This window comes from Saimiri boliviensis, chromosome X (genome assembly GCF_048565385.1).
Source record: "Saimiri boliviensis isolate mSaiBol1 chromosome X, mSaiBol1.pri, whole genome shotgun sequence".
Lineage (NCBI taxonomy): Eukaryota > Metazoa > Chordata > Mammalia > Primates > Cebidae > Saimiri > Saimiri boliviensis.
In genome coordinates, this window is record NC_133470.1 from 125,718,150 (window position 1) to 125,746,021 (window position 27,872).

Consider the following 27,872-nt stretch of genomic DNA (forward strand, 5'->3'; position numbering starts at 1 on the left):
AAGCACCCTTACTGCAAAACTACTCCCCTCAAACTAATGTTACTCGAATAAGTGTTCCATAGAAGACTATCCAATAAATATTAATACGTGTTCTGTTAGGGAGAAAGTCTATAACATGGTCAAATGGGGCTTGGAAATGTAGCATTACAAAACAAATAGGTTTCTTTGCTCCAGAACTTTAAAAAATGCCTAATATGCTAACGTACCTTCTATACCCCTAAATAGAGTACACCCTAGAGATATTGTCCCAAACTTCTTCATATAAAATTAGCAATATTCACTAATTCATTCAAAAATATTGAGTCCCAAAGAGTGGAGACTAGTGTATGATCCCATCTCCTAGTATAACTCTTTTTGGCTATAATTCACTAACCCTTTTAATTTTATAATATTAATGACATTCACTGACTTACAGTGGTTAGGCTTATGCTACATAATATTCACCAATACTTACTTAGTAATCATAATATCTATACAATAGGAGATGCTGCTGTGGAAAAAGTAAGACAGGAATAAAAATTCAGTCAGGCATGGTCACTCACGCCTGCCAAGGCAGGCAGATCATTTGAGGCCAGGAGTTCAAAATCAGCCTGGCCAACATGAAGAATCCCCATCTCTACTAAAAATACAAAAATAAGCCAGGCATGGTGGTGCATGCCTGCAATCCCAGCTACTTGAGAGGCTGAGGCACGAGAGCTGCTTGAACCCAGTAGGCAGAGGCTGTAATGAGCCTTGATTGCAGCACTGCATTCCAGCCTGGGTAACAGAGCAGTATCATGTCTCAAAAAAAAGAAGATGTTAATCTATAATTAGCCTACACAGAGTAGATAAAAATACATGAAATTGCCTGGTATCTAGCACAGATTAGTAGCTTGATCAATATTTAGTTTCCGTCTTAAGTGTTTTTCCCTCTCTTCACCTGTCAAGTAAGTCAGTGCCTTCAATAAGACCCATCAAAGTTTGGCAGATTATAGCTCTCAGGCCAAATGCAGATGTTACAGGACCCCAACACTTACCCAAAGGTAGCCGTTGAGTTAGGGTTTCTCCACTACAGTCCATTCTGCGGTTGCCAGAAATATGTTACAGGAAAGGGATCCCAATCCAGACCCCTAGAGGCAGATGCTCTATGGTCCAAGAGCTAAGAATGTTTTTAAGTCACTTTTAAAGGTCTATTGATATAAAGAAGGTAAGAATATGTGACAGAGACCTATGTGTCCCATAAATCCTAAAATGTTTGCTATATGGCCTTTTACAGAAAATCTTTCCTGATCCCTAAGATATAGTCTAATCCTTATAAGCTGTCTAAAATCAGCAGTACAACAGGATTCATTTCACTTACTTCAGTACTGAGTTAGAAGCCCTGTTTCTAAATAAATGTTTATTAAAAACACTAGTTTACCGGCTTTACTAAATTTTCAAAAGCCAATCTCAGACCTTACCTTTTCCCCTTTTATGCCACTGCAGTCACACTTTGATCCTGGAGAACACCCATAGCAAGCCTATAAGGAAAAGAAAAAGAGGAAAAATCATTAAATATGAACCCAAAAATCAGACTCTGACTTAAAGCTCAACTGAAGGCATCAATCCAAACTTGTAAGATAAATACCAGAAAAACATCTGAAAAGATATACTCAATTGCAAACAATAGCTACCTCTCAGGAAGCTTGCACCTTTTATTATATACATTTCTGTCTGAATTTTGCAAAAGGAGCAAACATAATTTTTATCAAAGTGAAAAATATTGTTTTATAAGATATTAAAAGTGAGAGATCTCTCAATAAAGGCTGAAAATGGAAAAACACCATATTGTACTTATAACAACAAAAATCCATGCACCTATATTCACATATAAACTTCAGACATACATTTCCAAGTTAATTATTCTTATATTAACAGCCATTTGGGGTTATCACTACCCTTTGCCTCTTCATTAATGCATGAGTGTTGACACTATGCATAATCTAAAATATGTTAAAAATGAAAAACAAATTTATACAACTTCCCTGTAATATGATTTTCCATATGTCCAAACTCTCAGGAACTCTCCTTTTTTTCTTTTAATATTGTTTGCAAGAAATTACCTCTCACTCTATTAGCAATGACCTTGGCAACTAGCCAACAAAGCCTACCACTTCAAGCCACTTGTTTCTCTCTACTCATGAGCAATCATGGAACATAAAATATATAACACTATCTTTTACCACCTTCCTTTCTTTTCTTTGCCCCTACTCCTTCATCACTAATAATAGATCAGTCTCTAACAGCTTTACCACAAATGCTGTTCCCATAGTCCAGATGTTCTAAATAGCCATTCAATCATATTAGAAACTGAGGTCCTCAAGCCAGAAAAATATCCTCCTCTAAAATAGAAAACCTATACAGGAAAAAATACACTATGTGATTTCAGCCATTCAGAACTATCCTTTACTCTTAGAAAATGAACTGCTTCAAAAAACAAATTAGTTTAATATACATGGATATCTCAGTATTTACGTATAAGGGGTGGCATTCTTTTCATCAGATAGATATCAGACTGAATTACTGAAACCTTTATGTGATATAAGTACCAAATAATGCCCATCAACTTTCAGGGCCTTTGATATAAAATACCTGAGCCTCCTGCTCAACATTCCAGAATTTCCTTTACTCTAGTCACTACCAAAGTACTTTACTCAACCCTTTTAAAAGCACTGAACTCGTCCTTCTAGTCAAAATTCCTAACTCAGGTGCAACTAGAAGTCACTTTCATGCTGAAACCTCTAAGAGCAAACAACAGTGGTGTCATGTTGGAGTAATCTCTCACTCACACTACAAAAAGCTGCTCCAGTAAAAGATGTGCTCCTGACACTTCAAATAGAAAGTCTGCTATGCAGCCATTATTTATTATCCATAGATGTTCTGGGGTTATATACTGATTTTAGTATTTTACACTAACTACATTACAGATTAAATAGGCTTATTCAGACTTACTCATTCATCAAACATGAATCGAATATTACTAGAAGCCAGAAAAATTGTTAGGCACTAGACTTTTAAGATGAATAACACACAGCTCCATCCAACATATGTAACTAATTTAACAAATACTTATTGATCACCTTTTACATGCCAGCCACTATGCTACGTTAGGGGCAGATGGAAGTGCAAAGTACATCACTGCTCTCTAATGGAAGGGATGAACCCATCTACAATGGGTTCATTTGTAATTGTAATGCATTACATTACAATGTGCAGGAATCAGAGGTTAATTAAAAATATATAATATTTTTGTGCAAACATAAATTTTAGGTTTCAAACTATGGATTTTATAAAATTTAGAAGATATCATTTCACAAGAAGATACTGATTCACAAGTTCAAAAGATGGTAACTGTCAATGACCATAGTCCCTGAATTAGAGTGTGCATACTGTCAACACTCATGCATTAATGGAAAGGTAAAGAGTAGTGATAACCGCAAATGGTTGTTAGTGTAAGAATAATTAACACTTGACATTGAAATGCATGTCTGAACTTTATATGTGAATATAGGTGCATGGATTTTTGTTGCTGTGAGTAGAAGATGGTGTAGCTTTCCATCTTCAGCTTTTGAGAGATCTTCCTCCTTTAAATACAAAATAAGCTCCTAAAAATAATGCAAAGCAATACCCTGACAGGATTTCATTAATGTGAACAAGATTCTATGTGACTTTTCTTTATAATTGCATTTTGACTTCTCAGTATCCACCAATAGCCCCTAACTCCTAATATAATTTATAAACAAGCAGAACCTTAAATACTCTTCCATGTCATTTTACAAGTAATTTTATATAATGTTTGCAATTTTTATTAATTAATATGTAGTTTTACATTAGAGAGAACACAGATTAAAACAGTTGGGAATTTTAGATAAATGTGCTTAAATTCCATTTAAAATTTTAATTTATATTCTATTTATTCCACCTAGGTTATGAGAATGACTATGGTACTCACGGGTTAAACAGACATTTGTAATACGCACACCAACCACTAGATGCCACTTTCTATACATTTATAACAGTGGCACCCACAAAGAAATAGTCCCAAATTGACATCTGGTTAATGGAACGATTTGTTGTTTGTTTGTTTGTTTGTTTGTTTACCAATATCTATTAATACTGATTAGGTGTCTAATAACCACAAGTACAATATTAGGTCTATGAGTTGTACAAAAGTAGATGTAGGTGCTGCCTTTAAGAAACTTCCAATCTAGGTTGTTTTTTTTTTTTTTTTTTTTTTTTTTTTTTTTTTTTTTTTAAGTAACTAGGTATTTTATTTTTTAAGTAACTAGGTATTTTCAGGACACATAAAAAGAATATCAAAATGCGACTGAATGATAATACAGCACACAATGCTAATTGAAAGAGCTATAAAATACAAGAAATATAAGTTTACTTCAGCAGTTGAATCATTTAACCATGGACAAATCATTTCCATAGTCTTGGGCTATTTTCTTATTTATAAAATGGCACAGACAGTATGATCTCCTTAGGTGGCTTCCAGTTTTCACTGTCTGTGATTCTGTAGGATTAGCCAAGTAAAAATGAGTGGTAGAGTCAATAATTGCTATCAAATTTAAGAAAAACAGTTCCCTTGAGCCTGAGAGTATTGGCAAAGGCTCTGTGGAAAGTGAATACCTGGATTTCAACCTGGAAGGAGAGATAGAAAGATATCTAGAGGAAAAATTGCCATGCTAAACATTATTAAAATATAAAATTGATTGTGGCAAAGAGGTAAAATGAACATTATGTACCTCAGTCTAAAAGGCTTTTTAAGTTCATGTGAAAAGGATATTTAAATTTTAAAAATCACTGAAGACTGTTAAAGCAAGAAAATGATGCATATATAGTAATATTTTAAATTTTTATTGTAGAAGAAAGTAATAACATGAGTAAGGAATGTTTTGTATTACCACACAGTAAAACACATTACAAAACTACAGTAACTAAAATAGTATGGTATTCAATGAACAAAAATAGGCCAGAAACAGATCTACACACACACACACACACACACACACACACAGAACTACTATATGATAAAAGTTGACATGTCAAATAGAGGTGAAAACAATGAATTTATCAATATCTGGTGCTAAAATAAATATAAAAAATAATAAATTTTGATCTTCTGCTGCTACAATTAAAACACCAGATATTAGACTTAAAAGTACAAATAAAAACAAATTTTATATGAATTAAGGTCACCTAAAGAACCTCACAAAAATTCACATACCAGCAACCCATCCTAAAAATTCTTCCAGTAAGCCTGAGTTGAATATAAGAATCTGAAATTTTTATAAACATCTCTAAGTGATTTTGATTCACACGTTCCAAGGAGGCACATATTACAAAACAATGGCAAAGAGAAATAAGAAATATTCCAGTTGCGGCTAGTTAGGTAGCCAGATGATATGCTTACTTTAAAAAAATGCTTGGAAGAAAGTCAAAACCTCTAAAAGCATCAAAGGGAAGCACAATAAAATTTATCAAATTAAAATCTAGGGAAAAGCAAGCAACGAACTGACCAATGAAACTACTTTTTCCCTGAGGACATTTGCCAACCTTGAAGAATTTTCAGGTTTTGTTTTATAATTTCTTTTAGTGTAAGGGTGTACCACACATAAACGTACCTCACAATCCCACTCCCAGGGAATTGGAAGAAAAGATACCCTGGTGCTTAGCAGAGAAAAGATATCCTGTGCTTAGTTTTTTAAGGAAAAAAAAAAAATCCTTAGAAAACTCACCACAAACTAGCCAGATTTGCAATCCAAATTAGCATTACCTGAGCAGACTCTGACTGCACTGGACCTTATAGAAGCTGGGCAAAAATACATACAAATTCTATGTAGAAAAAAACATACCTTCATAGTAAACTTCAAACAATTCAAAGACATAATGTTTTAAAGGAAGAAGAGCTTTCCTACTTAAAAATCATTAAGCATACAAAATACCATGAGCAAAAACCAAAAGAAACATCTGACAGCAAAAAGTCCTCACTAAATATTTCAACCATTTAGAATTATCAGATAAAAAATATATAACTATCCCTACAATTACAAAAGAATTTTTCTAACTTAAAAATAATAAAGGGAGCCAGCAACTTTAAGAAAATAACATAGCTTAATTGAAATAAAATATAAATTCTAGAAGTAAAAGCTATAGTAATTGAAATTTAAAACTCAATGGCCTTCACAACAGATTAAATAGAACTGAAGAGAGACAGAATGAAGTTAAAAGACTTAGTAAAGCTAACAAGAAATTATACAGAATGTAGCATAGCGATAAAACATGGAAACTGAAATAATCATTAAAAGACAAGGAAGAAAGAATGAGGAAGGATAACAAAAAGGTAATTGGGATTCTAGAAGAGGTGAGAGAGGGAATAAAGACAATAATAAAGGGACAATGGCTAAGATTTCTCAAGAAAAATCTACAGATACTTGCGATTCAAGAACCCAAACGAATCCAATGGCAGAAAAATAAAACCTGAAACTGGGTGCAATAGAACATAACTGCAGACCATAAAAGTAAAGACCTTAAAAGTATCAAAAAAGACAAGACAGACTGCCTCCAAGGGAGTGAAAATTAATTTACAGATTAGTTATCAGAAGCAATAATGAAAGCCAGAAGACCACAAAATGACATCTTTAACATGCTAAGAACCTAGTTCTCTTCATCCTCCCCATCCCTGCCACTTACCCTTCCCAGTCTCTCTTGTCTGTCTTTCCACGCTCTACCTCCATGTGGTCATTTTTTTTTTAGCTCCCACATGTAAGTGAGAACGTGCAATATTTGTCTACCTGTCGCTGGCTTATTTCACTTAAGAGAACGACCTCCAGTTCCATCTATGATTTCACTAGTTTTTATAGCTAAGTAGTATTCCATTGTGTGTACGTACCACATTTTCTTTATCCGTTCACCTGTTGATAAACAGGTTAATTGCATGTCTTTGTAATTATGAATCGTACTGCAGTAAACAGACAAGTATAGGTATCTCTTTGATATATTGATTTCTTTACTTTTGGATAGATACCCAGTAGTGGAATTGCTGGGCTGTATGGTGATTCTATTTTTAGTTTTTCTTTCTTTGTTTCTTTCTTTCTTCCTTCCTTCCTTCCTTTCTTTTCTTTGTTTCTTTTTCTTTCTTGTGATTCTATTTTTAGCTTTTCTTTCTTTCTTTCTCTTTCTTTCTTTCCTTCTGGTGATTCTATTTTTTAGTCTTTCTTTCTTTCTTTTTCTTTCTTCCTTCCTTCCTTTCCTTCTTTCTTTCCTTCTGGTGATTCTGTTTTTAGTCTCTCTTTCCTTCCTTCCTGCTTTCCTCCCTCCCTCCCTTCCTCCCCCCTTCCCTCCTTCCTTCCCTTCTTTCTCTCCTTCCATCCTTCCCTCCCTTCCTTCCTTCCTTCCTTCCTTCCTTTTTTCTTTCTTCTCCATACAGTTTTATGGTGGCTATGCTAGATTATGTTCACAATAGCATATATGAGTTCTCTTTTCTTTTTATCCTTGCCAAAATCTGTTATTTTTCTGTCCTTTTATTAATAGCTGTTCTTTTTTTTATTTTTTGAGATGGAGCTCCGCTCTTGTTACCCAGGCTGGAGTGCAATGGCGCGATCTCGGCTCACCGCAACCTCCGCCTCCCGGGTTCAGGCAATTCTCCTGCCTCAGCCTCCTGAGTAGCTGGGATTACAGGCACGTGCCACCATGCCCAGCTAATTTTTTGCACTTTTAGTAGAGACGGGGTTTCACCATGTTGACCAGGATGGTCTCGATCTCTTGACCTCCTGATCCACCCACCTCGGCCTCCCAAAGTGACGGGATTACAGCCTTGAGCCACCGCGCTCGGCCTTAATAGCCGTTCTTACTTGGATAATATGATAGCTCATTGTGGTTTTCATTTGCATTTCTCTGATGATTAATGATGTTAAGCATTTCACATATACCTCGTGGCCATTTGTATTTCTTCTTTTGAGAAATGTCTATTCAGGTTCTTTGTCCACTTTAAATGGGATTAACTAGTTTTTCCCCCCATGTTGAGTTGTTTGAGTTCCTTTTGTATTCTCAATATTAGTCCCCTGTCAGATAAATACTTCGCAACAATTGTCTCCCATTCAACAAGTTGTCTATTCCCTCTATTGATTGTTTCGTTTGCTGTTCAGAAACTTTTTATTTAATGTAGTCCCATTTGTCTATTTTTGGTTTTGTTGCCTGTGTTTTTGAGGTCTTAGTCAAATTATTTGCCTAGACCAATGTCCAGGAGAGTTCCCCTGGATTTTCTTCCAGTAGTTTTCTATTTTCAGGTCTTATATTTACATAAAATTTTTACTTGTTGAATTGTTTAAGTTCCTTGTTGATTCTGGATATTAGACCTTCATTGGATATGCAGTTCATAAATATTTTCTCCCATTCTATAGGTTGTCTGTTTACTCTGTTGATAATTTATTTTCTCGTGCAAAAGAAGATTTAAGTCTTTAATCCATCTTGAGTTAATTTTTGTATATGGTGAGAAATACAGGTCCAGTTTCATACTTGTACATGTGGCTATCTGATTTTCCCAGCACTATTTATTGAAGAGGGTAACCTTTCCCCAATGTAAGTTCTTACCAGCTTTGTTGAAGATCAATTGGCTATAAAGTTATTGCTTTATGTCTGGGTTCTCTATTCCGTTCCACTGGTCTATGTTTTCATAACAAAATAATGCAGTTTAGGTTACTACAGCCTTGTAATATATTTTGAAGTTAGGTAATGTGATGCCTCCAGCTTTGTTTTTAGGTCAGGATTGCATTGGCTATTCAGGCTCTTTTTTTCTTTCATATACATTTTACTATTTTTTTCCTAATTCTGTGAAAAAGCGACATTGGAATTTTGATAGAGATTACGTTGAATGTATAGATTCCTTTGGGCAAAATGATCATTTTAACAATATTAATTCTTCTGATCCATGAGCATAGGATATTTTTCCATTTGCTTGTATCATCTGCATTTCTCTCATATGGGTTTAATAGGTTTCCTTGTAGAATATTTCTTCCTTGGTTAAATTCATTCCTATGTATTTTACTTATTTTACTTAATGTAAATGAAATTGCTTTCTTGATTTCTTTCTTTGTTAGATCATTATTGGTGTATAGAAAGGCTACTGATTTTTGTACATTGATTTTGTATCCTGCAATTTCACTGAATACATTCTTTAAGTTTCTCTAGACAGATATATCAGTAAAGAAGGGCATTTTGACTTCTTTTCCCATTTGGATGCCTTTTTATTTTTCACTTCCTTGATTGCTCTTACTAGGACCTCCAGTACTATGTTGAATAGGAACGGTGGAATTGAGCATTGTTGTCTTCTTCGAGTTTTTAGAGAAAGAATTTCAGCTTTTCTTCATTGAATATGGTGTTTGCAGTGGATCTGAAGTACATGGGCCTTTATTATGTTATGTTCCTTCTAAGCCTAGTTTGTTGAGAGTTTCAATCACAAAGGGGTGTTAAATTTTAGCAAATGCCCTTTCTGCAGCTCTTGAGATGATCATATTGTTTTGTCCTTCATTCTGTTGATGTAATGTATCACATTTGTTGATTTGCATAGGTTGTGCCTTCCTTGCATTGTTGCCATAAATACAGTGGACCATGTGTATTATATTTTTGATATATTGTTGAATTTGTTTGCTAGTATTTTATTAAGTGTTTTTCAATCTATGTTCACCAGGGATATTTCTCTGCAGTTTTCTTTTTTGGTTGAGTCCCTGTGTGATTTTCGTATCAGGGTGATTCTGGCATCATATAACGAATTAGGGAGAATTTCCTACCCTTGGATTTTCTGGAATAGCTTCAGGAGGATTGGTATTTTTTCTTTCTTGTATGATTGTTAGAATTTGGCTGTGAATTCATCTGGTCCTTCCTTTTCTTTGTAGGAAGAATTTTTATTACTAATTCAGTCTCACTACTCTCACTACTGATCTGTTCAGGTTTTCTATTTCTTCCTGATTCAATCTCAGTAAGTTGTATGTTCCCAGGAATTTATCCATTTCCTCTAGGTTTTCCAGTGTGTCAGCGTAGTTGTCCACAATAATCTTTGATGATCTTGTGTATTTTTGTGATATCTGTTGTAATGTATTTTTTTTTTACATTTCTGATTTTTTTTTTTTTTTTTTTTTTTTTTGACGGAGTTTTGCTCTTGTTACCCAGGCTGGAGTGCAATGGCTTGATCTCGGCTCACCGCAACCTCCGCCTCCTGGGCTCAGGCAATTCTCCTGCCTCAGCCTCCTGAGTAGCTGGGATTACAGGCACGTGCCACCATGCCCAGCTAATTTTTTGTATTTTTTTTAGTAGAGATGGGGTTTCACCATGTTGACCAGGATGGTCTCGACCTCTTGACCTCGTGATCCACCCGCCTCGGCCTCCCAAAGTGCTGGGATTACAGGCTTGAGCCACCGCGCCCGGCCACATTTCTGATTTTATTTGGGTCTTTTCTCAGTTAGGCTAGCTAGCAGTTTACAAATTTTGTGTATCTGTTCAAAGAAGCAACTTTACATTTTGTTCATCCCTTATGTTTGTTTTTGTCATCTCTATTTCATTTAATTCTGCTCTGATCTTTGCTATTTTTTTTTTCTTCTGCTAATTTTGGATTTGGTTTCTTCTTGCTTTTCTAGCTTCTTGAGTTTCATTGTTAGATTGTTAACTTTTTTTTTTTTTTTTTTTTGTGAGACGGAGTTTCGCTCGTTACCCAGGTTGGAGTGCAATGGCGCGATCTCGGCTCACCGCAACCTCCGCCCCCTGGGTTCAGGCAATTCTCCTGCCTCAGCCTCCTGAGTAGCTGGGATTACAGGCATGCGCCACCATGCCCAGCTAATTTTTTCTATTTTTAGTAGAGATGGGGTTTCACCATATTGACCAGGCTGGTCTCGATCTCTTGACCTTGTGATCCACCCTATGTTTTTAATGTAGGCATTTATTGCTATAAACTTCTCTCATAGCACTATTTTTGCGGAATATATATGTTGTGCTTCCATTTTCACTTCAATAAATTTTTAAATTTCTATCATAATTTCTTCATTGACCCACTGGTCATTCAGGAGCATGTTATTTAATTTTCATGTATTTTCAGAGTTTCCAATCTTCTTTGTACTAATTTCTAGTTTTATTCCATCATATTCTGAAAAGAAAAATGATATTATTTCAATTTTTAAAGTTTGTTAAGACTGATTTTGTGGCCTAACACATGCTCTATCCTGGAGAATGTTTCATCTGCTGATGAAAAGGATGTATATCCTGCAGTTGATGGGTAGAATGTTCTGTAAATGTCTGTTAGGTTTACTGGGTCTAAAGCTCAATTTAAATCCAATGTTTATTTGATTTTATGTCTAGATGATCTGTCTAAATGCTGACAGTGGAGTGCTGAAACACCCACTTTGATTGTATTGTCATGTATTCCTCTCTTCAGAATATGTGCTTTATGAATCTGGATGCCTCAGTATGGAGTTCATATATACTTGAAGTTGCTATATCTTCTTGCTGGATTGTTCCATTTATCATTATATAATGAAATTTATCCTTTTTTTTTTTTTAACTGTTCTTGACATAAACTCTCTTTTATCTGATGTAGGTATAGTTACTCCTGCTCACTACTGTTTCCCATATGAATGGAGTATCTTTTTCCATTGCTTTACTTTCAGTCTATATGTGTCTTTACTGTTAGGGTGAGTTTCTTCTATGTAGCATATAGTAGCATCATGTGTTTTTTTTTTTTTTAAATCCATTCAGCCATTTAATATATTTTAAGTGGAAAACATAATCCATTTATATTCAAGGTTATTATTGATATGTGAAACTCTGTTTCTGTAATTTTGTTAATTGTTTCCTGGTTATTTTACATATTCTTTATTTCTTTTTCTCTTTTTAATTGTTTTTGAGGTTTCGTGGATTGCTACAGTGTTACCATTTGAGTACTTTCTTTTCTTTCTTTGATTGACTGGTTTATCTGTGAGTTTTATACTTTCATGATCTTAAATATTGTCCTTTTGCTTCCAAGATTAGAACTTGAGCATTTCCTGTAGGGCCAGTCTGGTCATAATGAATTCCCTCAGCATTTGTTTGTCTGTGAAAGATTTTTTATTTCTTCTTCATTGATGAAGGATAATTTTGAGGGATGTAGTACTCTTGGCTGGTAGGTTTTTTCTTTTAGCACTTTGAATATATTTATCCCCATTATCTTCTGGCCTGTAAGCTTTCTGCTGAGCAATCCACTGTTAGTTTGATAGGGTTTCACTCAGAAGTGACTAAGCACTTTTCTCTTACTGTTTTCAGGATTTGCTCTTTACCTTTTACTTTAGACATTCTGACTATATTGTACCATGGAAAAGACTTCTTTGCATTATATCTACCTAGTGATCACTGAGCCTCCTGTACCTGAATGTGTAAATCTCTCACTAGACTTTGGAAGTTTTTACCTACTATTTAAACAGGTGTTCTATTCCTTTTTGGTCTCTTCACCTTTAGGACTAACAATAATTTTAAGATTTGATAAAATTTATATTGTCACAAATGAATCAAAACTTTGCTCATTCTTTTTAAAATTCCTTCTTTATTTCTACCTGACTGAATTATTTTAAAAGAACTGACTTCATGTTTTGAGATTCTTTATTCTGCTTAATCTAGTCTATTTCTGAGGCATTCAAATATATTTTATATTTCTGTCGATGAGTTCTTCAGTTGCAGAATTTCTATTTGGTTCTTTTAAAAAATACTTACCTCTTTAGTAACATTGTTCATTCTTATCCTGAACTGTTTGCCCGATTTTTTGTATTGTTTTTCAGAATTATCTTATATCTCACCCAGCTTCTTTAAAATCAATATTTTTAATTCTTTCTCTGGGATTTTAAAAGTGTCTTTTTGATAAAGATCTATTGTTGTAGAATTACTGTGTTCCTTTGCAAGTGTCATATTTCCTTGCTTTTTCAGGTTTCTTGTGTCCTTGTGTTGGTAACTGCATCTGATGTTACAGTCATTTCTTCCTATTTTTTAATTTACTTTCATAGGGAAGGATATTTTTTCTGAAGATATATCTATGATGTTGGCTATGTATGGGTACTTTGACTTTGATTCTGTGCATAGTAGTGTAGCCTCTGTGTGATTTCTTTGGCTGTAAACATCATTAGCGGTGTTGAGTTTCCTTGGTGTGTTAGGGTATGGTTATTAGCGAAGGCTGTGGTGAACTTGTGCTAGGGACTGGAATAACAGATGAGCTAGTCATAATGCTGCAGTGGTGGTACCAGTGGGCTGAGCATGCATATCTTTGTGCCCCAGGGAATTTTACACCGGCCCTGGTGTTGGCAGTTACCAGTGGGTTAATTCTTAGGCCTCCAGGTGTCTTGCTTGGATGCTGATAGTGCCAGCAGTGGACCAGGTAGGTGAGTAGGTTCTTCAGCCCCTGGACAGCTTGAATGGTGTGGGTGATGGCAGTAACAGTGGAAGGACAATTCTCTCGGTCCTGAACAGTGTGCACTGATGTTGATGGTAGCTGCAACAGGCTGGGTATGTCAATGTCCAGATCCATATGTGGTGCTTGCAGGCAGGTACCAGCTGAAGTGGTAGTGGTTGGGAGTTTAGGTGCAACCTCAGGCCCCCAGGAGAATTGGAGCCCACTGTGCTGGATTGGATTAGACAATCCCTGTGACCTCAGGCTATGTGCTCTCTCTCAGAGCAGGAGTGAAACTGGGCTCTGCAGGCTTGCGCTCAGGACCCCAATGGTGAGTGCAGGAACCAGCTCTGTTAGGTGGGGATGGGGTGATCTTCTGTCTCCAGGTGGAGCATTCAGATGAGGGGTGGTAGCAGCCATGCTGAGACCCTGCCACTGGAAAAGGTGGAGCTGTCCTTGGTGGCCTCAGCTTGGGCTGGTGGGTAGGCAACATGCATACCTTTCATTCCCCAGTCCAGGTGGGTCTCACTTAACAGCCTTGTTGGTGGTAGCCCGTGCCTAGTTCCTGTCCACATCCCAGCTGCAGGGCCTCCAGCCAGTTGCTGACCAAGTCCCACTGGTAACTCCTGCCCAACTTGCATCACAGTCTTAGTCCAAGCAGCACTCCCGTTCCAGCACCAGCAGCTGAAGCCCAAACCTCACTCACTTCATAGTCCCAACTGTGGGAGCACTCCCAGCTGACTCCCCAGTCCCAGCAGTGACAACTGCTTTCCATAATGCTTCAGTCCCAACATGCAGTCTCAACTACCTACAGTTTAGAAATGTAGCCAATTAGATCTCATAAATAGTGTCGGACCCAGTCCAGGCTCCCTTCCTGAAGCACTTCCAACCCACAGTCTTCTAGCAGCTCCTTATATCAGTTTTAGGGGTTGGGAGGATTTAGGGGTTCTCCTATTGCCAGGACTGCATGATTCCACAGTAGGGATATGGGCCACTGGAAGTCTCATATTCGCCCCTCTTTCCTCATGTTGGGAAGTCACTCCTGGCTCCCACTGGATCCCAGCCAGGCAGGCGGCCCTTCTTCCTTCTCTTTCTCTGCTTTTGCTGTTTCCTGTTACTTTTCTGTTGAGTTCCAGTTTTCTCTCTTGGATAATGTATTCAAAGTGTAACTGTCTGTACACTATTTTGGTTCTTAGAGGAGGTTGCAGGCATGAAATGCTTCTAGTCAGCATCTTGAAGCCTCTTCTTCAACCTATAATTTTTCACCCAGTGAAAATATTCTTCAGGAAAAGTTCAAAATAAGGGCATTTTTAGACCAGCAAAAACTGAGAATGTGTGCTCCCAGCAAAACCTCATTAAAGGAAATCAAATGGATGGCTTAAAATACTAAAAAGAATGAAGAACAAAAAAAGTAGTAAAGTTGTAGGTAAATTTAAATAAATACTAATTATATAACACAATTATTAAAACAGCTCTGGCATTTAAAATATAGAATTAAAAGAAATACACATTGGTAATACAATATAAGCGAGATAGGGTGAAAGAGGTTAAAGCATTCTTAAGGTCTTTGTAACTGTGTAGAAAACTGGTAAGGATATTACTTACTTTGGACTTTGATACACCTACAACCTAGAAATTGTCATTTCCAGGGTAAACTTTTAAAAATATAAATGGTGTATTAGTCCCAAAGTACTTGAGGGGCACAATACTTAATACATCCAAAAGAAGATGAAAGAGAAAGAGTATTGGATGTATTAAGTATTATGCCCCTCAACTACTTTGGGAGTAATACCCCATTTATATTTTGAAAAGTTTACCCAGGCAAAGAAAGTAATATCTTAAAATGCAGGATAAATAAAACAAATATATCAGTAATTACATTAAGTGTGATTAAATGTAAATTGACACAACAGGAGACAAATTTGGAATAAGGTACATTAAAAAAACAACAAGCACAAACTCTTCAAAAAGTCAGTGCCAGCTGGATGTGATGACTCATTCCTGTAATCCCAGCGCTTTGGATGGCCAACTTGAGCCCAGGAGTTCACATCCAGACTGGGACAGAAAATGAGACCACTATCTCTACCAAAAAAAAAAAAAAAAAAGTTTTTTTAAATAAAAATTAACCAGGCATGGAGACATGTACCTGTAGCCTTAGCTACTTGGGAGACTGACTGGGGAGGATCACTGGAGCCCATGAGATTAAGGTTATAGTGAGCCATTATTATTCCACTACACTCCAGCATGTACAATAAAGCAAGACCCTGTCAAAAAAGAAAAGAAAAGAAAAGAAGTCACTGCCATGCCATGGGAGAGATGACTTTGTGAATGGCAGTGTGAGGACCTCTGTGGACCATCTCCCTAGCAAAACAATGATATGTGGTGAAATTTCTTTTTCAAAAACTAAAGTATGTGGATACTGTCCTAAGAACATACAGCCAATGAAGAAACATTCAACAATATGTGCTAAATCTTGATATGTATAACAGGTATCTATGGCATTATAACATGCTCCTTCCTTCTCTGCCTCCATCGTTCAGCTTTACAAAAGCTCCACCCAAGGTAGGTGCATCCACAAACCAGGGTTCCTTCTCCTCCCAGCTCCCAGTTGACCACTACAGTATCTCACAGGAAGAAACAAGTCATCAGCATTTCTGATCTCCCCCTGCCCTGGGTTTCCTGTTGTAGAATCTCTGTTCCAAGTGATAGTAGCTGCTTTTGTCCTCCACACAGCCCGAACTCATAAGACGAAAGCTCTACTCCAGCCAGGCATGGCAGTCCAAGAATACTTGACCTAATTGCCCTCACTCTAACTTGCTCATAGAACAGAGGATGATGCTGAAGGATGCAAGCCAGGAACATCAGAGGCTACTCTTGCTGCTCAGCACCCTGCTAGTAAAGCAGGGGTGTCATTCCACAAGAATGGGAACACTGTTCCCACGTCCAGCTGTGGAACAATATCAGCAATTTTGCCTAGAGGAAGAGAAGACAAAGAACAGAGAGCTCTATAAATCTTAAGTAAACTCTAACAGGTTACAGTTTACATGGTAAGCCCTTAGAGCAACCATTAAGAAAAACAAACTAAAAATATAGTAAATACAATCATTAAAGAAACTGCAACATTAAACTAGAAAATATTCACTTAATTAAAAAAAGAAGGCAGTAAAGGAGGGACAGCAGAACAACAAAAAAACACGAGACACATAGAAAACAAAAAGTGAAATTATGGACAAAAATCCAACTATATCAATAATAACATTCAATGTGAATGGATGAAACAAGTCAAACAAAAGTGAGAGATTGTCAGACTTTATAAAAATTAAGATCGAGGCCGGGCGCGGTGGCTCAGCCTGTAATCCCAGCACTTTGGGAGGCCGAGGTGGGTGGATCACGAGGTCAAGAGATCGAGACCATCCCAGTCAACATGGTGAAACTCCGTCTCTACTAAAAATACAAAAAATTAGCTGGGCATGGTGGTGCGTGCCTGTAATCCCAGCTACTCAGGAGGCTGAGGCAGGAGAATTGCCTGAACCCAGGAGGCGGAGGTTGCGGTGAGCCGAGATCGCGCCATTGCACTCCAGCCTAAGGTAACAAGAGCGAAACTCCGTCTCAAAAAAAAAAAAAAAAAAATTAAGATCGAATGCCAGCTACATAACACATTCGATTAAAACATACAAAAAGGTTGAAACTAAAAGGATTGAAAAATACAATAATGCTAACAGCAACCATAAGGAAGCTAGAGTGAATATACTAATAACAGACAAAATATATTCTAAAACAAACAAAAAAAATGACTAGAGATAGAGAGAGGCATTTTATAATGATAAAAGGGTCAATTCTACAGGAAGCCATGTCAATTATAAACACAGACACATCTGACAACAGAACCCCAAGACACATGAAACAAAACCTGGCTGAACTGAAGTAAGAAATAGACAATCCAAAAAATAGTTGGGGACTTCAATACTCCACTTTTAATAATGAGTAGAACAGTGAGACACAAGATCAACAATGAAATAGAAGACTTAAATAACACTATAAAACAACTGTACCTAAGACACATTTATTCACACTCTGCCCAATAACAGTAGAATATACCTTTTTCTCAAGAATGCACAGAACATTCTCCAGGATAGATCATATGCTAGGCCATAAAACAAACATCAATAAACTTAAAGTATTGCAGTCACACAAAGCATGTTTTCCAACCACAAAGTAATAAAATTAGAAATCAATAACAAGAAACAGGATATTAACAAGTATGCAGAAAAGAAATAATTCACCTTTAATTAACCTATTGATCAAAGAAGAAATAACAAGGTATATTAGAAATATTTTGAGGTGAGTGAAAATAGAACCACTATACCAAAACATATAGGGCTCATTTAAAGCAGTGATTAGAGATAAATTTGTAGCAGTAACTGTAACTACCGATATCAAAAAAGATGCCAAATCATAAACTAACATTTCAATTTAAGATATTACAAAAAGAGTGAAGTAACGCTAAAACAAGGAGAAAGAAGGAAATAGTAAAGATTTGAGCTGAAATTAATGAACAATAGAAAATGAATAGAGAAAATCAACAAAATCAAAAGTTCGTTCTCAGAAAAGCTCAAAAACATTGACAAATGGGTGGGCGGCAGCGATAGCGGCGACCCTCTGGCCCCAGTTGGGGTACCTTGTGCCTTCTCCCCTCACAGCCAGGCCTACTTCGCTTTGACGTCTAGTGACAGTCACCTACAAGTATGGGACATGGCCAACAATCGGCTACATCAGGAGTATGTGCCTTCCACGCACCTCAGTGGTACCTGCACTTGTCTGGCCTGGGCGCCAGAGTGGTTGCAGGCCAAGGAAAGTCCCCAGAGAAAAAAAAGGAAATCAGAAGCTGTAGGAACAAGTAACCAGACTGACTTACTGGCTTTTGGCACAGCAGTTGGTAGCATTTTATTATACAGCACGATAAAAGGAGAATTACACAGTAAATTAGTAAGTGGTAGACATGACAACAGAGTCAACTGCATACAGCGGCATCAAGACAGTGGCTATTTAGATAGTTGTTCAGATGATAAACATATTGTGGAATGGATCGTACAGATGTGCAAAGTAAAGTGCAAATGGAAAGGCGACAATAGCAGAGTCAGTTCCCTGTGTATCAGCCCAGATGGAAAGATGTTGCTTTCAGCTGGTCGAACAATTGAACTATGGGTTTTGGAGACCAAAGAAGTCTACAGACATTTCACAGGACGTGCAATGACAGTTTTGTCACTTATGTTCACCATTATCAGACCTCCTAATGAGAGCCAGCCCTTTGATGGAATTACAGGTCTTTATTTCTTATCTAGAGCAGCTCATGACCAGTTACTTAATGTCTGGCAGGTCCTATCAGAAAACAAAGAAAAGAGTGTAGTGATGTCATTTACAGTTAAGGATGAACCTGTCTACATTGACTTAACTTTGTCAGAAAACGAAGAAGAGCCTGTCAAGTTGGCTGTTGTTTGCAGAGATGGTCAAGTCCATCTTTTTGAACATATATTAAATGGGTGCTGCGAAAAGCCTTTGACTTCGAACTGCACAATTCAGATAGCATCACCTGGGAAAGGCAAGAAATCAATACCAAAACCCATTCCTATTCTAGCTGCTGGGTTTTGCTCAGACAAAATGTCATTGTTGCTTTTATACATAGTTCGTTTCAGCCTACTATTGAGCGAGTGGCTTTAAACTCCAAAGAACCTCACATGTGTTTAGTAAGAGGTATTTCAAACTGCTAGGCCCCCAAAGTAGAAAGAGCTATAACAAAGGCGAGGACACTAGTGATGAATTCTGAAGCAAAAGTTCTGGTGCCTGGGATTCATGCAACTATCAGGCCTGCTCCTCCACAAACCGAGCAAGTAGAGAGCAAGAGGAAATCAGGGGAAAATGAGGCTAGCATTGAACAATGCCTTGGAGCAATGGATATAGACACACACAAAAAAGGAAAGGATGACCTTCAGATGAATAGCTTTCCAGTCTTCTTACCCAAGGCTTAGAAAGTAACGATTTTGAAATGCTAAATAAAGTACTTCAAACTAGGAATTTAAACCTTATAAAGAAGACTGTATTAAGGCTGCCCTTGCATACTGTTATTCCATTGTTGCAAGAGCTTACAAAGAGGTTACAAGGACATCCTAATAGTGCTGTGCTAATGGTTCAGTAGCTAAAATGTGTGTTAACCGTTCATGCATCATACCTGTCCACGTTGCGTGACCTAGTACCCCAGCTGGGGACACTCTAGAGCTTCTGCACAGCAAAAGAAACAGTCATTAGAGTAAACCAGCAACCAACAGAACAGGAAAAAATTTTCACAATCTACCCATCAGAAAAAGGGCTAATATCCAGAATCTACAAAGAACTAAAGCAGATTTACAGGAAAAAAAAAAAAACAAACAAACCCATTCAAAAGTGGACGAAGGATATGAACAGACACTTTTCAAAAGAAGGCAAATATGCAGCCAACAAACATGAAAAAATGCTCATCATCATTGGTCATTAGAGAAATGCAAATCAAAACCACATTGAGATACCATCTCATGCCAGTTAGAACGGTAATCATTAAAAAATCTGGAAACAACAGATGCTGGAGAGGATGTGGAGAAAAAGGAACACTTTTACACTGTTGATGGGAGTGTAAATTAGTTCAACCATTGTAGAAGACAATGTGGCAATTCCTCAAGGACCTAGAAATAGAAATTCCATTTGACCCAGCAGTCCCATTACTAGGTATATACCCAAAGGATTATAAATCGTTCTGTCATAAAGACACATGCACACGTATGTTCACTGCAGCACTGTTTACCATAGCAAAGATCTGGAACCAACCCAAATGCCCATTGATGATTGACTGGACAAGGAAAATGTGGCACATATATACTATGGAATACTATGCAGCCACAAAAAACAATGAGTTCGTGTCCTTTCTAGAGACATAGATGAACCTAGAAACCATAATTCTCAGCAAACTGACACAAAAACAAAAAACCAAACACCATGTTTTCACTCATAGGTGGATGATGAACAACGAGAGCACTTGGGCACAGGGAAGGGAATAACACCCACAGGGCTAGGTTGGGGGGGGGTGAAGGGGAGGGAAGGGGCAGCGAGGAGGAAGGGGAGGGATAACACTGGGAGAAATGCCTTATGTAGGCAATGAGAGGGCGGGGGATGGAGACAGCAAACCACCATGGCATGTATGTACCTATGCAACAATCCTGCAGGATGCAGCACGTGCACATGTACCCCAGAGCCCAAATACAATAAAAAGTAAATAAATAAATAAAAATTGGCAAACCACCAAGAAAAAAGAAGACTCAAATTAAAATCAGAAATAAAAGAAAGAACATTACTATCAGGATCAGAATAGCAGGGAACTTTCCCATCTTGATAAAGGGCAGCTACAAAAAAATCCCACAGCTAACATCATACTTAATGGTGAAAGACTGAATCATTTCCCTATAAGATCAGGAACAAGACAAGAACGTCTACTCTGTCATTTCTTTTCCACATAATCCTAGAGGTTCTGTGTGGGGCAATTAGACAAGAACATGTACAATCCATATGGAAATTTTTTCATTTTTAATTTTTTGTGGGTACATAGTAGGTTTATATACTTATGGGGTACATGAGATGTTTTGATACAGGCATATAGTATGAAATAATCACATCAAAAACCATCCATATAGAAAAGAAGAAAGTAAAGATATCTGTCTTTAAATATGACATAGTCTAGTATACAGAAAATCCTATTAGAACAAATAAATGAATATAGCAAGGTTACATGGTACAAGATCAATGTATAACAATAATTGTATTCCTATAAACTAGCATGAAGTTAAGTGAAAAAAAATCCATTTACAACTGCATAAAAATGATACAATTCTTAGGAATAAACTTAAGAAATGAAAAAACTGTATTCTGAAAAACTACAAAACATTGCTGAAATAATTTAGAGAAAACCTAACTAAATAATATTGCTAAGATAATAATGCTCCCCTAATTTTTCTGCATCTTCAAGGCAATCCTTATAAAAATTTCAACTGCCTTCTTTTCAGAAATGCAAAAACTGACCCTAAAACTAACACGGAATTTACATGGAATTGCAAGGAATCCCAAAAGCCAAAATAATATTGAGGGAACAAAGCTGAAAGATTTACACTTCCCAATTTCAAAATTTGCTATAAACCTACAATAATCAAATCAGTGTGGTACTGGCAAAAGGACAGATGTGTAGATCAATGGGACAGAATTGAGATTACAAAAATAAACCCATACATCTATAGTGAATTGATTTTTGACCAAGTTGCAAAGGACGTTCATTGAGGGAAGTAAAATTCTTTCAACAAACACTGCTGGGACAACTGGATACCCATATGCAAATAAACTTGGACCTCTTCCACACACTATACATAGAAATTAACTTAAAATGTATTAAAGACTAAACACAAGAACCAAAACTACAAAATTCCTAGAAGAAAACAGAAGTAAATATTCTTAGGCCGGGTGCAGTGGCTCACACCTGTAATCCCAGCACTTTGGGAGGCCCAGGTAGAGCAGATCACCTGTGGTCAGGAGTTCAAGACCAGCCTGGACAACACGGTGAAACCTTGTCTCTACTAAAAATACAAAAATTAGCTGGGCATGGTGGCATGCACCTGTAATCCCAGTTACTCAGGAGGCTGAGGCAGGAGAATTGCTTGAATCCAGGAGACGGAGGTTGCAATGAGCTGAGATCATGCCACTGAACTCCAGCCTGGGTGACACAACGAGACTCTGTCTCAAAAAAAAAAAAAAAATGAAAAAAAGTAAATATTCTTAACTTTTGTTTAGTCAAAGCCTTCTTAGAAATGACACCATAAGTAAAAGTGACAAAAAAAGGAGATTAAAAACAGTTTTGTCAAAATTATAAAAGTTTTTGCTTCAAAGAACACTACCAAGAAAGTGAAAAGACAACCTACAGGATGGGAAAATGTATTTGTAAGTCATATACCTTTTAAGGGACTCATATCAGGAATATATAAAGAATTCTTATAACTTACTAGGAAGCAAATAATACAATTTTAAATGTGCAAAAGATTTTAATAGACATTATTCAAAATATATATTTTTGTATGGGCTTATTGTGTGTATGTGTGTATATATATATATATATATATATATATATATATGCTCAACATCAATACTAATCAGGGAAATGAAAATAAAATCAAAACCACAATGAAATACCACTTTACACACCTTATATAGCTATAATCAAGACAGATAATAACAAGTATTATTGAGGATATGGAGAAATAGAAACTCTCACACATTGCTAGTGGGGATGCAAAATGGAGCAACCACTTTATAAAAGTCTGGCAGTTCCTAAACAAAGTAAACATACGAACCAGCAATTCCACTCTTAGATATATACCCGAACAAAATAGAAACATGTCTACATAAAAATGTGCACATGAATATTCATAGCATCATTATTTATAAGGGTCAAAAAAGTATAAAACAACCTAAATGTCCATGAAAAAAATGAACTGATAAACTATAGTCTACGCATACAATATAATATTATTTGGTCATAAAGAGGAATGAAGTACCAATTTACGCTACAACATGGATTAATCTTGAAAACTTTACACTAAGTGAAAAAAGTCAGACACATAATACCACATGTTGCATGATTTTCTTTCTATGAAATGTTCAGAATAGACAAACCTATAGTGACAAGTAGACTGATGGTTGCCTAGGGCTGGGGGTGCTGGGGTGCCATAGAACGTGACAGTAAAGAGACATGACGTTTCTTTCTGGGTTGATAAAAATCTTCTAAAATTGATTTTTGTGATGCTTGCATGACTGTAAGTATTCTTAATTTACTGAAAACTTTAAATGGGTAAAATATATGGTATGTAAATTATAACTCAATGAAGCTGTTAAAAAAAAAATCAGTGCAATGAAGTAAAAAGTGGGAAGACCATTCTGTCAAGAACTGTGATGGGCCTGAGACTTTTCTCTGCTTGAAATTTAGCAAGTTAGCTTTGCCATAGTTTTATAGACACCGGCAAAAGCTACAAGGCTTCTTAATCAGAGACAACAACTAATTAATTATTTACAATAATAGCCAGGGTTTCCCCAAGCTCCAATTCCCACAAGGTGATGTAAAGCAGACAAGGTGATGACTTCACATTCAGTGCAATAGGTTATAGGAGACAAACTGGGTGTTTAGGTTATCCATATATTTTATTTTATTTTATTTTATTTTATTTTATTTTATTTTATTTATTTATTTATTTATTTATTTATTTATTTTTTGAGACAGAGTTTCGCTCTTGTTACCCAGGCTGGAGTGCAATGGCGCGATCTCGGCTCACCGCAACCTCCGCCTCCTGGGTTCAGGCAATTCTCCTGCCTCAGCCTCCTGAGTAGCTGGGATTATAGGCACGCGCCACCATGCCCAGCTAATTTTTTTTGTATTTTTAGTAGAGACGGGGTTTCACCATGTTGACCAGGTTGGTCTCGATCTCTTGACCTCGTGATCCACCCGCCTCGGCCTCCCAAAGTGCTGGGATTACAGGCTTGAGCCACCGCGCCCGGCCAATCCATATATTTTATAGTGGGCAGTAAGCTTGCTTTACCTTTTCCCAGAGATATTATTAATATCTTTAATGTACTAGAAGGTAAACAAACCTGGCCTTTCCTCCAAAGGGAGATACTATCTCTATCTTCCAAGTCATTCATTATAACCCATCCTTGAAAAGACAGTTCAGAACAATGACAATGCCTCTCTTCTCAGGACGTACAGAGACACAAAAGATCCACGGAAAATTTTCCTCTAATGCATTCTAGATATTTAAATTTGTAAGAGAATAAATAAATGCAGTACATGAACAGCTATGAAAGGCTTTTTTAGAACATTAAAGAAATTTGGTTATGACTTGAATATTAAATGACACTTAAAGATTGCTGTTGATTTTCTTAACTGTGATAATGATGTCATGTTTATATTTCCTTAGGTGAGGCATGACGCATGCTGAGGTATTTATGCATATAAAGTGTCATGATGTCTGCAACTTACTTTTAAATGCCTTAGCAAAATGTGTATACACACACACATATACTTACATAATCATTAAACACATGCACACACATAGATACTCTGGAGAGCAAGAGACATAAAGCAAATATGGCAAAATGTTAACAAGTGTTGACTCTAGATGAATATATAACAATGTTCATTATATCTTCTTTAAATTTTTTGAAAATCTGGTTACTAAAAAGTTAGGTAAGTACATTGAAAAAATTCTAGAGACAAATACTCTCAGACTGCAAAAACTGAGGCAAATTTCAACATTTGAGACATTTATCAGAGACATCAAAAACACACAGTTACATAGAAAGGTTGGAATTAAAGATTTTAAAAGTTATACACAAATAATAACTAAAGGAAGCTAGTATAGCTGTATTAATTTCAGTCAAAGTAGACTTTAAGTCATAAGTATTGTGAATGCCTTGGCAAACACCAAAACAAGGCCACTTCAGAATGATAAAAGGAAGATACTAAGATAAAGCCCTCAAATTGAAATAAACAAATCCAAAATTATAGTTGGAGATTTTAAACAGACCTCTAATCGCTGATTGAACATGTAAGCAAAATTTAAGAATGTAGAAAGATTTCTACATGACTAACAAACGTGTTCTAATGAACATATATAATACATTACAAATATAATACATTGCATCAGTGAAATGAAGAACACCCATTTATATCAGGTACATCCTGGATATTTATAAAAACTAACCATACACTGGGCCTTAAGGCTCGTCTAAACAAATATCGAAGGATGGAATTTGTACAGAACATAATCTCTAACTATAATGCAATTGAGCTAGAACAAAAATGTTAAATGTAACCAAACGCTTCCAAAGAACAGAAGAGGAGAAATAAAACTAGCAGAACCATTATATCAAACCTAAATAGAACTGAATCTGAAAGAAAAATTACAGGCCAATCCTACAAATGACTATAGATGCAAAAATATTAAATAAAATATGACAAAGTTGGATTTAACCGAGGCTGCAGCCATTATTCAAAGAAAAGAAAATATTTTTCAAAAAAAGAGAAAGAAACAATAATGTTATTCACAGATAATATGATTGCATACCAGGAAAATTCAAAAGAATGTACAAAGAAATTTGAATTAATGGATTTTAGAAAAGTTGCTGGATATGAAACCAATATATCAAAGTGAATTCTATTTTTATGCACCACAAATAAAATCAGAAAATAAAAAAGACCATTGACAATTTGGTTTCCAGCATAGTCTCACAGGGAAAAGGTAAGAAAAGTAGATATCATGAAGCAGTCGAAAAAAAAGAAAAGTATAAGAAATGCATTACAGAAATAAAAGAAATGTAATTAGAAACTATAGGAAAAAGATAAAAATCAATATAATCATAGACTATTACCTGACAATACAGTAAGCAACATATTTATAATATGTATATATTCAGAATAATGTAAACATTGCTTATTGATTTAGTTAAAAACAGGGTAACATATTGGGAGAAGACAGTGGAAGAGAGATAGAGGAAGTAGCACAAAGAGTATTTCATCTATCATAGCACAAATAAAACATGTTGATAAAGCAAAAATTATTTGCAACTTTTGCCCTGGAGAAACTGATCTAGGACTCAAAAGGGATGAGGACAGGAACAGATGTTTTTCAGTACTACTTGTACTTTTTAAACCATATGTACGTAATATAAACTATGCCATATTACCATGCAATGGCCACTCCTATAAGTATCATAAACTTGTAGATAATGAAACAGAAGTTATCTTCCACCTGACTACCCTTAACACAAAACCCCTATTTTGTTTTACTAGACTCACCATTTTTTATTTTTTTAAAAAATTATTTATTATACTTTAAGTTCTGGGATAGATGTTCAGATTGTGCAGGTCTATTACATAGGTATACACGTGCTATGGTGGTGTTTTGCTGCATCCATTGCCCTGTTATCTACATTAGGTATTTCTCCTAATGGTATCCCTCCCCAATCCCACCACCCCCTGCTATTCCTCCCTTACCGCCCCACCCCCCAGGCCCCAGTGATTGATGTTCCCCTCCTTGTGTCTGTGTGTTCTCATTGTTCAAAACCCGTTTATGAGTGAGAACATGTGGTGTTTGGTTTTCCATTCTTGTGTCAGTTTGCAGAGAATGATGGTTTCCAGTTACATCCATGTCCCTGCAAAGGACATGAATTAATCCTTTTTATGGTTGCATAGTATTCCATGGTGTATATGTGCCACATTTTCTTTATCTAGTCTATCGTTGATGGGTACTTGGGTTGGTTCCAAGTCTTTGCTATTAGGACTCACCATTCTTTAGTAGTCCAAGGATAAAAATTTTAGATATCTTTTTTATATCCCTTTATTGATATCCTATCACAAGCCACAAATCTTGTTATTTCTTCCTAAGAAATGCTACCAATAAAAGAATGTTAGCGGAGTTCAAAGAGGTATTAGAAGTTAATCTATTTCCGTCATTTTAAACATGCAGAAATAGCCACTCAATGACAGAATCAGAGCTAAAAAGAGTTTCTTGACTTTTCCCACATTTGAAATTGATTCCCATTTGCTTTCAAATTTTGAGCACAAGCCATGATATTTTGCCACATTTTACATGAAGAGGATACGTTTTCTTCTTGCTGTCATAAATGTCTTCCTTAAAAAATTAAATTAGAGATGAACACATCAATCAGTTGGAAAGCCTTTTAACCAGAACAGCATCTGCCACTTTCTACAAACTCAGAACTAAAAATATTAGAGAAGACTCATTAAAATATGATGACTACTACACGTAATTCGTCAATACTGATATAGTTAATAATTTCCCTTGATTTAAAAAATTTGCATTTTTAAGACAATCAAAGAATGAAATATGCTTATTTAATTTCTGTGATCCCACGTTATTTTTTCCTCAAATGCGAGAGTGAAGAAAGGTTGCAGAAAAGAGGCAAGAGGCCAAAAAAAGTTACCAGACATTGAATTGTGCCAGAGTTTAAGGATTCTCATAAACTCACATTGATCAAAGTGAGCCCAAAGATTTAAAGACATCAGCTAACAGACAACGGAGCTATTCTGGCATCCAGTCTGAACAAATTACCAATTGCATTTTTGCCAGTAGTTTAATCTTAAAAATCCACAGAAAAGTTCATGACGTTAACCTCTATAACTTTAGGTTTGGGATGGGGAAGCTATGCCTACAGCTCATTTAGGGTAAATTTTTTATTAACAAGTACTTTTGGATACCATTTGGAAATATGTGAAAAAGGACCTTTTAAGAATCTTTACCTTATTAGATGATTTTAATGGTATTTGAGTAAATGAGATTTCTATATTAGAAAATTACCCTAAATCAGAATGACT

At 36.1% G+C, this 27,872-nt stretch overlaps 1 protein-coding gene and 1 pseudogene across 2 annotated transcripts in view; one reads left to right on the forward strand and one right to left on the reverse strand.

Annotated features, from left to right (window-relative positions):
- Window positions 1-27,872, reverse strand: part of COL4A5 (collagen type IV alpha 5 chain) — a 243,291-nt gene that overhangs the window by 136,287 nt on the left and 79,132 nt on the right. For both annotated transcript variants that reach the window (XM_003935864.4, XM_074391651.1), the window contains exon 3: window positions 1,440-1,499. In XM_003935864.4, the coding sequence (XP_003935913.1) occupies window positions 1,440-1,499 (60 nt within the window). The remainder of the gene's footprint in view (window positions 1-1,439; window positions 1,500-27,872) is intronic.
- On the forward strand, window positions 13,191-19,691 carry LOC104652633 (WD repeat-containing protein 43 pseudogene; annotated as a pseudogene).